This window comes from Rhinoderma darwinii, chromosome 8, assembly GCF_050947455.1.
Source record: "Rhinoderma darwinii isolate aRhiDar2 chromosome 8, aRhiDar2.hap1, whole genome shotgun sequence".
Lineage (NCBI taxonomy): Eukaryota > Metazoa > Chordata > Amphibia > Anura > Rhinodermatidae > Rhinoderma > Rhinoderma darwinii.
This window is the reverse complement of record NC_134694.1, coordinates 14,801,725-14,816,703: the sequence shown is the minus strand read 5'-3', so window position 1 is coordinate 14,816,703 and position 14,979 is coordinate 14,801,725. Positions and strand designations below refer to the sequence as shown.

The 14,979-nt window shown below is 41.9% G+C and overlaps 1 protein-coding gene across 6 annotated transcripts in view; it reads right to left on the bottom strand.

Moving 5' to 3' along the window:
- WNK3 (WNK lysine deficient protein kinase 3) overlaps window positions 1-14,979 on the bottom strand; it is a 76,673-nt gene that overhangs the window by 38,039 nt on the left and 23,655 nt on the right. For all 6 annotated transcript variants that reach the window (XM_075835237.1, XM_075835234.1, XM_075835238.1 and 3 more), the window contains exons 3-5: window positions 8,281-8,453; window positions 4,253-4,473; window positions 92-249 (exon numbers count right to left, since the gene is read on the bottom strand). In XM_075835237.1, coding sequence (XP_075691352.1) covers window positions 92-249; window positions 4,253-4,473; window positions 8,281-8,453 — 552 coding nt within the window. The remainder of the gene's footprint in view (window positions 1-91; window positions 250-4,252; window positions 4,474-8,280; window positions 8,454-14,979) is intronic.

The following is a 14,979-nucleotide window of genomic DNA, read 5'->3' as shown; positions in this document are numbered from 1 at the left end:
AAAAGAGGGGGAAGGGAAGCATATGATCGAACGGCTTTAATGAAATCATATTCCAGCACAATGCACAACCAATGTTAAAAGGAAGACGTACACTGGTTACTTTGCGGTAGATCTGAGCTGCGTTCTGGCATTCGGAGTATGGATATTCTGAGGTAGCCATTTCCAGCATGCACATGCCAAACGCATAGACATCCACAGATTCGTCGTAATGCTCCTCATACATTTCTGGGGCCATGAATTCTGGGGTTCCTGAAGAGAAATGATCAAAGTTGTCATCTCCGAGACCATTTTGGAAATTAACTCATCAGAAAAAGACAATCTTGTTTGTGGAAGCAACAACGCAGAAGAAAGGCAGAAAACAGTGGCGTCAGCGGTCACGCTTCATTAATCGAAATAGGTGAAAACATTTTAACAAATTAACCCTTTGTAAACATATTCCTCTACTGCAATGTAACTCCTGTTTTATAACTACACGAACGTAACATAGTGGATGCTGTGCCTTATCAATATTCAATGGTAAAATTCAGGGGATGAGGGGGCTGCTGTCTGTTTACATAGTTGTCCATATAATATAAATCTCATGTCTAGACAACGTGAATACATGTACAATTACAAAAAAAAGGAAGTGGAATTCTGGATTTCTGCATGGATTCCTAATAAAATGTGGTCTGATAGTTATCGAAGTCACAGTTATAGGCCAAACTAATTCAACTAAACGGAGAGGAATGATATGTGTGTTCTTAGGAATTGATTGTCCAGTTTAGATCACAGAGTAGCAACAGTCAATTTATTTAACCGTGGAATGATGTACACCCGGGTCCTTAGCATTGCTTTTGTAGCCTTTTCCAGATTTATATGCCTCTATAAGGGTATGTTCACACAGGGCAGGTACGCTGAGTAAAAGTACACAGCATATCCGCCCTGCACTCCGCGGGGAATTCCGGACGAAAAAAACGCACCAAATTGTGGTGCAGTTATTCGGGCGGGACTTCCGCAGCAGAGAGCAGCGCTAGAAAAAAATAAACCGTTAACACTTACCCTAGGCCGTAGTCCTGGCAACGCGTCCCTCCGTTGACAGAGAAATCCGGCCTCCTGGGATAACATTTCAGCCCATGTGACTGCTGCGGCCTGTGATTGGCTGCAGCAGTTACATGGGATGAACAGTCATCCCAGGAAGCCAATCTAATCGCCTAAGTATAGAGATCTGGGTAAATATAAGCCTCCCCCCCCACCCGAGTTGAAATTTGTGCGGCAGAATCACAACTTTTCTGCCGCAAAAAAAAAAAATCTCATCCACTCTGCTGCTACTCAAATACAACTCAGATTTTCCAAACTGAAATTCATTGCGGGAAATCCAGTGTTTATGCGAAGCGTGGACTTACCCCAACACATAATCTGATGGCCCCTGAAAGTGGCTTGCCCTTAGTCATGGTTCACGCCAAGCAATCTTTTTTTAAAGGGAAGGTGTCACAGGAAAAAACATTTTTATGTTATTTCGAAAATTTTATTTGTGTTTTACTTTTTCTTTTTTCTGACTTTTACTTCTCTATGGCGGCTGCAATTTTTTTTTCATTTCTCTATGTGTCGATTAACGACACATACAGAGATGGAATACGGCACATACATCACCATAGTGAATGCAAACGCGAGCCGTTCCATTCACTTCAACGTACGCCGTCTGTGTGGGAATGGCGCATGCGCCGCTCCCACACAGTCCAAATGGAAGGTCTTCGGCAGTGCGACATCCGGCGCCATTTTCATGTGGACCGGAAGCCGCGGCTGGACAGTAAGACGACTACTTCCGGTCGCGGCTTCCGTCCATATGTTCCAAAGCAAGCACTAGGAGCGGAGGCGGCAGGAGCAGGTAAGTCATGTTTGTGTATGTTCGTGTTATAACCACTGTATCTAATCCTCCTACACTGTGCATTTGCTCAAAAAATGGCAGCACAGTGTAGGAGGTTTGAACATTCAATCCCCTACTTTCTCCTGGCACTAGCCAGGATAAAGGAGGGGGGATTGTTTGAGGACGCTAGAGCGAGTGTGTCTTCTCCAATTTTGCAGCATAAAGCAATGAGGTTGCTTTACCACATGCCAATGCTGCAATTTTGGGAAATGCTCCCTCTAGTGACCAGCACATGGAAATGTTACAAATTAGAATCGAATTTATAATATTTCCGGACTTGTGAAAAAATTAAAAAAATTATAACAATGTGTAATCATGTATATACTAACTGTAACTAAAAAAAAATAAAAAAATTCTAGCGACATTCCCTTTTTTTAAGAATAACAGATTAGATGGTAACCAGGCTGTGTGTGTGTCTTTATTTAATGGGAACTGCGCCTGTGAAACCCACTCTTCCATTCTCATCTTTTATTGAAACACCTTTTGTCAATTAGCTCTTGGAGAAGTCCGTAACACAGAGATTCACTTATTTTTGTCCCTGCCCTGCGGAGGTTTACTCAATGTGCTCAATAAAAGACTAACAGTACCAAAAATGTATGTGTAATCATCTAGAGTGTGTCGATAATTGTGACTTCGATAACAATCAAACCACATTTTATTAGTAATCATTGAAAGCCTCCAGCTAATTCCAAAGGGTTCCCTTTCTTTTGTTGCATTTGTAAATATTCCCCCCATATCATCTTAGAGATCAGTGCTAGGGGAACACATTTTTCACCTCACTGATGACCTGTGCTGATCTGTAAGAAACAGAATATAAATTGTTAAGTCATGTTGTGAAACAGTAATACGGCAGCTTCTACCTTGCAGACTGTCAGTGGGTTTCAAATAACAGCAACCACAAGTAAACAAATTGCAGCAACGCAACAATCCGGACATTTAAAAGACAATATGAAACCTAAACCTAATGATTAAAATGTTCTATATCAATGAAGGAAAGCGCTACATTCATTTTGTAATTCTACTTAGTGGAACGATTTCTCCTTCGAGGGTAATCCTGCTTTCAGCAACACTTCACTATTTAAAAAGGAACACCCCTTGCAAAACCAATTCACTTATTCCTGGTGCAGGGCCTGTGCAGGACACAAGGATTCTCTTAGGTGTTCTTTAAATCCGTGTCATGCTCCGTCCCTGGCGTGCATCAGTATATTTTGCTTCTTTTACAGCAGATGTGCTGTACTGAAAACGAGCGGGAGGAGACGTCATACCTTTACTACTCCGTGATGTCCCAGACAGCGGAGATGGAGAAAATGTGATAAAGGTACACAAGAGCACTAGAAGTCGGAGGGCAAATTTCTTATTTTTGCAAAAAACTTGCTACTGGGGAAAAAAGTGGTATTCCCATCTTATAACATGATGGCATATCACTAGGATACACCAACATTTCATCCAACCTCTGAGACCCCCACCAATCCTGACAATTAAAGTGCCGCAGCGCTGCGTCCTCTTCACTGTTTTTACTTGTCCCCTATCCACCCAACGTGCGGGAAACTGCAGCATGGCCCCATTTAAGGGAACGGGCTTGGCTGCAGTTCCCTGCACAGCTGGGTGGCCAGAAGTGCCCCCTGTGCAGGGAAAACTTATCAGAGGCAGCGCAAAATCAGCACTGCAGCTCCTTCATTCTCAGGCTCAGTGGATGTCTTAGAAGTCAGACCCCCGCCAATCATAAAGTGATGACATATCCTAGCTTTAGGTCATCGCTTTATAAAATGGGAATAAGCCTTTTATGCAAACAGGACAGACTTAAAACGTCCATTTTCATTTGTGGGAAGGAGTAAAAGAAACTCACTGAGGCTTTGTTCACATCTCCTCTCTCCTACGTTCGGCAAATACTCATGACGTCCACAAGGTTTATTGGGCCCGACGTATGCCAAAAGAATGTCCTTTTAGTTTATGTTCCATACAGTTTACTGTATGGAAAAGTGTAAGCTGCTGCTCTTTTCCTTACAGGAAAGTCCCATGTGGTATAAGCTTTTTTTTTCCTTCTCTTTGGCATACAATGACTTGCATTTTAATGTATACAGATACATACATGGCACGATCCATCAGTAGTTTTAAAAGCTGAAAAGCTACTTTCCAAAGGAAACCTATTTGCACATATCAGCAGTGCATTTGACGAATTAAAGACATTTACATAGGACTGCAGTGTGCATTACAGCATTCCTTCAAAGGGAAGGAAAATGACAACTGCTAAGTGATCGAAGCAGTGGTTGGGCTCTTGATTTTTTTTAAAGCAAGTCAAAATCATAATTCTAAATATAGTAATCTGGTTCATATCGGACATCAGCTCACCAATCACACTCTTCGCAAAGGACGTTCGCATCAAGGTGGCCAGACCAAGGTCTCCAATCTTCACAGAACCAGTGGGCCCCGTAATGAAGATGTTGTCACATTTCAGGTCGCGGTGGATTATAGGAGGAGTCCGAGTGTGCAGGAATTGCAGTCCCTTCAAGATTTGTCTGCACCAACTTCTTAAAACTTTGGGCTTCATTACTTTGAATCGTTTTAAGTAACTAAAAATAAGAACATTACATATTAATTTCGGTACAACCAAACGCCAGGAATTTAACTAATGGGTACAGAAATGAAGTATGGTTATAGGTTGTTGAAAACCATTAATATTTATGAGGGGTCCCTCCCCTGTCCAGCACTCATAACAATTCAGAAGATTTCTCTACATGCTAACAGCTGATTGGCCGGTCATGTGACCTCACATTCACTGCTGACCAACAGTGAACGCAATTGGTCAAAGCGCTCACTAAGTAGACAAGCTACAGCCTATGGGCTCGTTCAAAGCCTTCATATAAACTGAATCATACCCTGGGTGGGCAGGGGTCATAAGAAAGCAGAGCCATGTCCTTTAGGCTGGATTTACACGTCAGTGTGAAAACGTGTTTTGATCGCAACGTGTGTACCCAGCCTCAACCTGTGGCGCTCCATCAAAACTACAACTCCCAGCCTGCAGCGGTCAAGTCATACTGGGAATTGTAGTTTTGCAACAACTGGAGATCACAGATTGGGGGAACACTAAAGTAGAGCAAAGCAGCGATTGCCCTGAGAGCCAATACGTAGACGACAGGCTGCAATTATGGCTGTCTATAGGCTGTGAATAGAACAAAGCTGGTCACAAGACAGCCTGCTGTCTATTGACAAGGGAAGCCGCAGGCAACTTGAAATTTCCCATGAACTACTTTTGGACAGCGGAGGACAGTAGAAGGAAGCAATCCCATTAACTACAGTATAATAGGGGAATTGCATGAAATGTAATATGAAAGTCACCTGCAAACCAGACATATCATTTAGTGAGTTATTAGTGATGTGGCAGTGGGGGGGGGGGGGTATATCTATTATACAGACATAGTCAGTACATGATATATGTCGCTTTCCATGAAGACTAGCCCAAAAAGGAAATTTTCCAGAGCTGGCTCGGCTTTATAAAGGGAATGAGAAGCTTCCCCGCTGTGTATGCAGGAGTTATGGAGATGGACTCCTGATTACTTACAGCACCAGCTGCCAGGTATACTCTACTAACATTTCCATTCCTCCCATTATAACCCACCCCCCTCCTCTAACTACAGATTTTGTTCCGTGTCCTAAGCTGGGTATTCTAAAATATCTTTCCTCACTAGGTCAAGATCAACTATAAACTCTCAATATAATCAGAGATCTGAGCAGAATAGGAAAAAGCATTTAAGTTTTAGCAGTAATGCTGACTATTGAGATAAAAAACAAACCATGAACCGCTAAAATATTAAAGGCATAAACACTATAAACAGAATCAACAAATTCATACCGTGAGTATTCGTCATTTCCTAGAGGAGAGTTGTCATCACCTTTAGTAAATCACTACAGCGCTGCCGCCTAGAAAGTCTATTTATGTTCACTAACAAACTGATTGTTTAGGCCCAACATCTCAGTTAAAAATTGGGATAGCCTGCGTGTAACCTAATCGATTAATCGGATACGAAGGGTCTTCACTCACAAAAACAGGACCTTTTCGTCTTTCAGGTTTTATGTAAATAATACAAATAATGGGCACTCAAATTCCTGTATGAATTAAAAGTTTTAAAACTTTCCTAGTTCATTTTATGCTTCAATTACTCACCAATTTCAAGACATTGAATGTAAACAAGCGTGTCCTGATTCACTGACCGGAAACCTGTACAGACCCAGTGTATTCATATAGAAAATATAGAAGCGGCACTCACCCAGCATACGTATGAAAAAATATATCCTTCATTGCATTCCCAACGGGTATCACAGCGGGAGACGGCCAGATGAAGCGTGCTCCATGGGAAACGGCTGTCGCCTTGTGCCCCCGCTGTGATACCCATCGAGATTGCAATAAAGGATATCTTTCTTTCATACGACTACTGGGTAAGTGACGCTTCTTTTTTTTCTAAATGAACACACAGTTTTTGGCATTGTCCCAGTTAAGTTGAGCACCACCCGTGTAGTTTTCTCCTGTGAGCTATACTGAGTCCCAACCGCCTAGATTTGGCGCGCATACAGTCTATGGAGTAGTACCAGCCATATATCTCCATTAGTCCACCTGTACAGACCTAGTCCTGATCTCAGCTGCGAAGTGGATACAATTGTATCCAGTCAAGACAATGCTCCTGAGCTTAACAGCCTGGACTCCAGACTGATACATTGTAACAAATTACCAGGGAAATATGTGCAACTGCTGATGTGGAACTCACAAGCATTGCCTGGACTGGATACAATTGCATCCACTAGGTCTCTACAGGTCTGCTGCCAATGAATGTACACAAGAGTGTTCCCATTCACTGACAGCAAACTAAGAGCGCTATATTGATCTCAAATAGCCACATCGCTAAACAGAGTACTCCCGCAATGGTTCCCATAGAGTGGTTCCACATACTGGCATCAGAAGAAGTACTGTATTTGTATTAACAGCAACATACGCTGGCATATAAACATCCAGTGCCAGTAAAACCGTATAGTCCGTGTAACTTGTATGCTCCTAGAATGCTTATTTTGTATAACTGGGCACATGAAGCTATAGTGTCTTTAGAATAATCTTAAAGCGGCTCTGTCACCACATTATAAGTGGCCTATATTGTAGATGTGATCGGCGCTGTAATGTAGATTACAGCAGAAAAACGATCATTTTTGACAGGTATGACCTATTTTAGCTTTATGCTAATGACTTTCTTAAAGGACAACTGGGCGTGTTTTACTATATGACCAAGTGGGCGTTGTGGAGAGAAGTGTATGACGCTGACCAATCAGTGACCAATCAGCGTCATGTACTTCTCTCCATTCATTTACACTGCACTAGCGATATAGCTATAATCACTATGTGCAGCCACATACACACACACACACACACGTTACTCAAGTGTCCTGACCGTGAAAAGACATCAATATCAGCCAGGACGTGATGTCTATTCAGAATCCTGACACTTCAGTAACGTTTCTGTGAGATTTACATCAAGGCAAGCGTAATCTCGTTTTAAATGACATTTTACAGCTTAATCTTGCGATATTACGCTTGCCTTGCTGTAAATCTCACCGAAACGTTACCGAAGTGTCCGGATACTGAATAGACACCACGTCCTGGCTGGATGTAATGTATATTCACTGTCAGGACACTGCAGTAACATTATAGTGTGTTTATGTGGCTGCACATAGTGATATAGCTATAACGTTACTGCAGTGTCCTGACAGTGAATATACATTACATCCAGCCAGGACGTGGTGTCTATTCAGTATCCGGACACTTCGGTAACGTTTCGGTGAGATTTACAGCAAGGCAAGCGTAATATCGCGAGATCACTGTGCTGTGTAAATGAATGTATGACGCTGATTGGTCACTGATTGGTCAAAATGTAAAACACACCCAGTTGTCCATTAAGAAACTCATTAGCATAAAGCTAAAATAGGTCATAACTCCGTCAAAAATTATCGTTTTTCTAAATAAAAACCACTGCTGTAATCTACATTACAGCGCCGATCACATTATGTAGGAGATAGGACACTTATAATCTGGTGGCAGAGCCTCTTTAAGTCGACCACAAATGCACAATCACTCCTCCACAGTTGAGCTGTAGATATGCTCCTTCTCCATTTACATATAAGTGCCCCCAGAAAGTTATGGTAACAGTTTACAGTTTCATATCCATAGTCCCCCCTATCCTAGTACCATTCATGCTGTAACCATAGAGGTCTGAAGCATAAAGCAGATCAATATTCATAGAAAAGCTGGTAGACCATCAGAATAACCCCCATAACAGCACCCACAGGAGACTCCTAAAATCATGAAATTATCTGTCAATGTTAGAACAGAGGTTTACGTTTTTAAGGTGCCAGACGTCATCAGTTCTGTCACTAAGACGATGCATTTCTTTCCCTTCAGTGAAGATTCCCATGAATCATAAAAACGAACAATGTTCGGATGCTGAAGCCCCTTTAACATCTCGGCTTCTTCTTTGAATCGTTGCTGCTCTGCTTTGGTTAGTTTCCTGTCCTGGAAAACAAAGAATAATCTCTGATGTGAAAGTTCAAAGAAATGTAGAGGAAGCTTATGATCCTATGGCAGCTTTCAAAACATCCACACATTTAGGAAATAAAATAAGAAAATACAATAAATCTCCAAAAACAAAATTAGTCATAGGGTAAGAAAAGCCGCAAGTTGCAGAATGAAACTGTATAAAAATGGATAAGAATCACTCACAAGGTACATGTTGTGGGACTACATCACCCAGCATGCTACGACAGGACGGATAAGACTGGTTGCTTTAGAGGGTGCATAGGACCAGCATAACCGTTATGTATGATCTGATTTACCCACAATTGTATCATCAATCTGAGCAATATTCCCATCACATAACACTCTGCTCAAGTGTCAGGATCGACCCATATCTGTCAGATAAATCTCTACTGACGCATTTAAATAGTGAAGTGATGTGACCGTTGCCAAATGTACTAGTCTCCGATTATTCATTTCTAGAATACATGGATTTTCAATCGTGATGCAGTGAATACCGCTTGCATCTGTATAACTTTAACAGGCCCATTTAGGCCTCATGCGCATGTACGGAGCATACATGGTGGTACAAGGAGTCCATATGGTTTTGTATTATAGTGTTCGACACTCCATGTGCTTCAGGATGGTGCAATAATAGAGGAGAAGACCTTAATACAGCATCCAATAGAGCGAGGCATAAGGAGGTACAGTATAAGCACGTAGATTTATAAAGGCACCATATTATGGATCAATAATACGGTCGTGTACGTAAGCCCTTATACAAAAGAAATACAAAATATTTGGCCTGTGCAAATGAGAAAAATATATACTATTTTGCAGCCTGCAGAATGAGGCCTCATGCGCACATCAGTATTTTGCTTCAGTATTTGGAAGCCAAAACCAGTAGTGGAACAAACAGAGAAAACCCTATAGTGGAAAGATTTGCACCTCTTCCGTGTTTTGGACCCACTCCTGGCTTTGGCGTCCACTTACTGAAGCAAAATACTGACATGTGCATGAGGCCTTAGGCCCCATGCACATGGTCGTGCCCGGAATCACAGCCCGCGATTGCCCGACGGCCAGCTGCATTTTCGGGCCATGCTTCCATACAAGGTGTGGGAGCACGGCCTGTAAAATGCAAAAGAACGGACACGTTCCATAATTTTCGAAACATTTCTACGGCACGGACAACCATTAGTAGCGATACGGAAAAGTGTCCGCGGCCAATAGAACGGAATGGGTCCGTAACAGTTTTTACGGTATTGTGCATGGGGCCTAAGGCCCCATGCACACGACCGTATTTTCAGCTATCCGTGCATCTATGATGTTTTCAATATGTTGCATAGAAATGCTTCTGAAAATACGGACGTTTTACGGATGCACATCTGTAGTTGGCCGTATTTACATAAGTGTCCACAGGCTTCTATGGGAGAGTCCGTGCCGTAATTAAGGACAATAGGACGGGTTCTATAAATTTTTTCAGCACGGACAGCAATCCATAAAAATACGGAAAGGTGTCCGTGGCCAATAGAAATGAATGGGTTTGTAATTACGGATGAAAAATACGGTCGTGTGCATGGGGCCTGACTAAGACTGTTTAGATACAGAAGTATTGCAGAAACATCAGCAAACCAGTTATCACTTCTTACCACAGATACAATATCACCACATGTAAACTGACCTAGAAGGTTTTGAGAGCAAAGAAGAAAAAAAACAAACACTCACTGTACAGAGATAATGGCACAGATTATACTAGATTACATTGCCATCCAAACAGATTCTCAGGGTTTAAAGTTGGCCTCCAGGCTAAACAGTCTTCTGACACGTCACAGTGAAGGAATGGAAAAATACAGCAGATTTGTGAAGCCAGTCAGACCAGAGCAAGGGTCAGTCTTACTGACGAAAAGAACTTCATAGACGTCATCAGAGAACGACCCAAAATGTTACGTGGCAGGAAGCCAATGCCCCAAAATTGGTTACGGAGTCCTGGGATACGTCCAACCCAGTCAAGAGAATATGTCAGCAGACGGGGGCCTTGCGAACTGGTATCCCAGTCTAGAATATAAAAAGGCCCCGATCTTCCTTCTGCCAAGGGTCATGGGTTACACTGCATGCTGGGTAAAAGGTTTTATGTAAATATTACCTCACAAGATGATTTTCTTGAATTAGTAATTATTTTTAAGTGCTTTGTTTGATAGGCAGTGCCAAGATGAGTTTGGCCCACTGCCTAGTAACTGACACATCAGTGGGTGACTATGCCGTATCTCCTTTACTCCCGCGGTGACTAGCATAGTGCCAGAAGCATTAAAGAGGCTCTGTCACCACATTATAAGTGGCCTATCTCCTACATAAGGAGATCCGCGCTATAATGTAGGTGACAGCAGTGCTTTTTATTTAATAAAACGATCTGTTTTCACCACTTTATTAGCGATTTTTAGATTTATGCTAATGAGTTGCTTAATGCCCAAGTGGGCGTATTTTTACTTTAGACCAAGTGGGCGTTGTACAGAGGAGTGTATGACGCTGACCAATCAGCGTCATGCGCTCCTCTCCATTCATTGAGTCAGCGCATAGGGATCCTTTTAGATCCTTATGTGCTGTCTTATACGAACACTTTAACAATACTGAAGTGTTTAGACAGTGAATAGACATTCCACGGGATGTCTATTCACAATCTCTGCACTTCGTTACTGGTCTGTGGTAGTTACAGCAGAGCAAAGTGTAATCTAGTTGTATCCTGTCATTTACAGAGTAATCTCGCGGGATTACGCTTGCTCTGCTGTAACTACCGTAGAAACATTAACGAAGTGCAGAGATTGTGAATAGAAATCCCGTGGAATGTCTATTGACTGTCTAAACACTTCAGTATTGTTTGTGTTCGTATAAGACAGCACATACTGATCTAAAAGGAGCCCTATGGGCTGACTAAATGAATGGGGAGAAGTGTGACGCTGATTGGTCAGCGTCATACACTCCTCTGTACAACGCCCACTTGGTCTAAAGTAAAAATACACCCACTTGGGCATTAAGCAACTCATTAGCATAAATCTAAAAATCGCTAATAAAGTGGTGAAAACAGATTGTTTTATTAAATAAAAAACACTGCTGTCATCTACATTATAGCGCCCATCTCCGTATGTAGGAGATAGGCCACTTATAATGTGGTGACAGAGCCTCTTTAAAGCAGATGTCCAGGATTAGAACAACATGGCTGGCTTCTTCCAAAAACAGCACCACACCTGTACACAGGTGGTATTGCAGCTCAGCCTTAGGCCTCATGCACACGACTGTAGCCACGTGCACGGCCGAGATTTTCGGGTCGGCCGGGGGCGGAGTGTCACCCGCGAGCCGCCCGAAAATCGCGGGCCGTGCACATGACCGCGCCCATTATTTACTATGAGCCTGGACCGCAGAACACTGCCGTAATAAGACAACCTACCTGCGGCGAGTAGGTTATAGAGCAGGAGTAGAACAGGTTAATGTATATTTTTTATAGCAAAAGATTCAGTACAACTTGTAATTTATTCATTTAAACCTTGGCTCATTCTGTATTCAGGAGTGAAGTGGGCAGTCCTACAGAGGGATTGACAGTCTTCCCTTTAGGAGTGTGAATAGATATAGCAGTCAGTGATTAGGACCGCCCACTGGACTCCTAAGCCCAGAATGAGCAGAGGTTTAAATTAATAAAATTACAAGTTATACTTTATCTTTGGCTACAAAAATATACATTAACCTACTCACCTATTCTAGCTCTATAAAATGCTGCGCGCCGATTGGTCTGCATTTTCAAAGCGACAGGTTCCCTTTAAGAAAAAGATGCCAGACTTGTTGGGGTAAAGGCCCCAGTAATGTCGTCATCTGGTCCAGGCATGAAAAGAAAAACCTTGACTTGACAATACCAAAATGAATGATTGGTGCATATGTGGTGTAAAGAATAGAAAATATTCAAGAAGAGCTGCACACCGAAGAAAAAAGTGCTGCGGTCAGTGGTTCAGTAAAAAAGTCTAAGACAGATGACATTTAGAAAGTTCCTATGATCATTCAGGGGAACAAGAAGTGATCTAAATGGTGACTGATATAGAAACTGTCAGTGAGAACTAGACACGAAGACAATTTGTTGTGGTCACTGCTAATTTAGATTAATGTATATGTAATGACTAAAAAAAAAAAAAAGTTGGCCTGTTCTCAAGACAGGCGATCAATATCTCATCGGTGGTGGCCCGACTCCCAGCACCCCCGCCAATCAGCCGTTTTGAAAGGGCCACGGCGCATATGAGAGCGCTGCTTTCCTTTTATTCCTGCCACTGCTCATACTGTGAGTTGACGACAAACTTGTAGCGGCGGTTTACAGTATTACAGCCTACTCCCGTTCACTTCAATTAGGGAAGGCTGTAATACTATGAACCGCCGCTACAAGTGTTTCGGTGATTCACAGTACAGAGAAGGTAACGAATGAAGGTGAAGTAGCGCTCACAAGAGAACCGCGGCCCATTGAGAAACCGGTTGCCTTAAATCACTAATACAACCAGCTTTAGGACCTCTAAGACAACATAAGTCTAAAAATAGTGCATAAATGGAGGGCAACATTTTTAAATAACCAGAAAATATAACCTTTTGAGACTACCGATCCCCGTGATGGCTGCAGTGGAACTGGATTAACTAATCGGACAGGTAAAATAGAGCATGTGATGATCTGCTTTTGTACCGACACTAAAAATATAGGGACAAATGGGGGGGGGGGGAGGGTTTATCGAAACTAGTGCAAACAAAAAGTGAAAGAGTTGCCCATAGCAACAAACAGGGTCACCACTTTTATTTTTAGGTTTTTGCTGTGATTCCCCCCCCCCCCCCCCCCCCCAATCAATGGGATTTGAGAAAATAGCATGTATAGACTTAAATGGACTCCAGCATAAGTAGTTTGGAAAGTTAATCTAATAGTATAGCTGATATATATATATATATAAGCTTTGTAATATACTTACTGTTAAAATGTAGTTTTATCCATGCAAATTCTGTGTGAAGTTACTGCCACTAGGTGTCTCCCTTCCTGTAATCTGCTGTCCACCCCGTTGTCAAGCAAAATCAGTCCCTTGTTAGACAGACTGCAGAAAGTAGGGGTGTCTCTTCACTGCCTAGCAATACAAGTCTATGGAGAGGGGAGGGGCAGCAGAGAGAGACAGATTCTGTAAATAAAAATGTATGAAGAGGGAGTAGTAGTAAGAGGGGGTAGTAGGGAGAAAGAGGAGAAAAGTGAAGCTGGTAGTAGTTATTTGTCACCTCCATACAACTTCTTTTATTAAATCTGCCTCTAATATTTTCTTGTGAATTAGTTGCATGAACATCTCATGAAAGTTGCACGTAAACTCGACTCAATGTAAAACTATGGATTAAAATTTTGTCTGACAGTAGCCCTTCTAGTCTGTGTAGCCCTGCATTGAAGATTTTTTTTTTGGTAACAAGCCGGGAGCAGGACACCAGTACAGATTTCCGCCTCTGAGTGTAAATAAGAATGTTTCCATTAACTGACAGCAAGCTGCGATCTTGAACATGGTAAAGAACGGAAACACAAAATATGAGAAAATTGCAGCATTTTGCTTTATAAAAAATAAAAACTAGAAATACAATTCTTCACCTACATTGTCAACATTAAAGTGGCTAAGTCCGTTGTTTCACAGACCGACATAGCAATTTTATTTAAAGAGTCTCTGGCCTGACAAAAACAAATTTCCTAGCCGTATAGTATGGGAGGTTTATGACACAATCCGTGAATGCACAGAGATGTGTCATCAACCACCAGGTATAGAAAATTGTTCCCCGTTTTACCAGCAGGGGGAGAATTGTTTTACCCCTGATTTGGACTAAGTTCAACCATCCTGGCCATGTTTATGGAAATCGGCTCCCTCTCCCCAAGCTGCTTTCCTGTAATATTCCCTGGTAATAGCTAGGATCCAGAGAAGGGAAGGGGTTCAACTACCGCTCTGGTTAATGTAGGAGTTGTGTAAGCTTAAAGCCTCATCTTCCCTTCCGGGTTAAAAAAAATATATCTAAATATTATTTTTTTTTATGCTACTGGATAAACAATAGAATAGGATATGATCTGGCGTGGCCCCTTCCCATCTGCAGCATGACAAAACAAAAAGAATCAAAGATGGATTGAAGTCTTGTGTTTATGTAACTTTGTGTTGTCATTATTGCTCGTGTATATTCTTTGTTGTTCTCGGGACTGGTTTCCCTACATTTTGCACTACCTTTGATGTAAATTGGGTATAGATAATTGCCACTAGCTGTTATGATCTGCTGCCCATTGCTCTGGTGGCTGGGAGGCTACCTCCCACCAATGTTCATATGTCTTTGTAACATTTTTATACAGTCTGAATTTATTATGCTGCACTGTGTGCACGCTTTTGCTATTTTGCGAGATGTTTTATATGCTCTGTTATGTTTTCTACTCTAATAAAATTGTTTTGATAAAGAAAAAAAATAAATAAATAAATAAAAAAGATGGATTGAAGTTTTGTAGGATCCC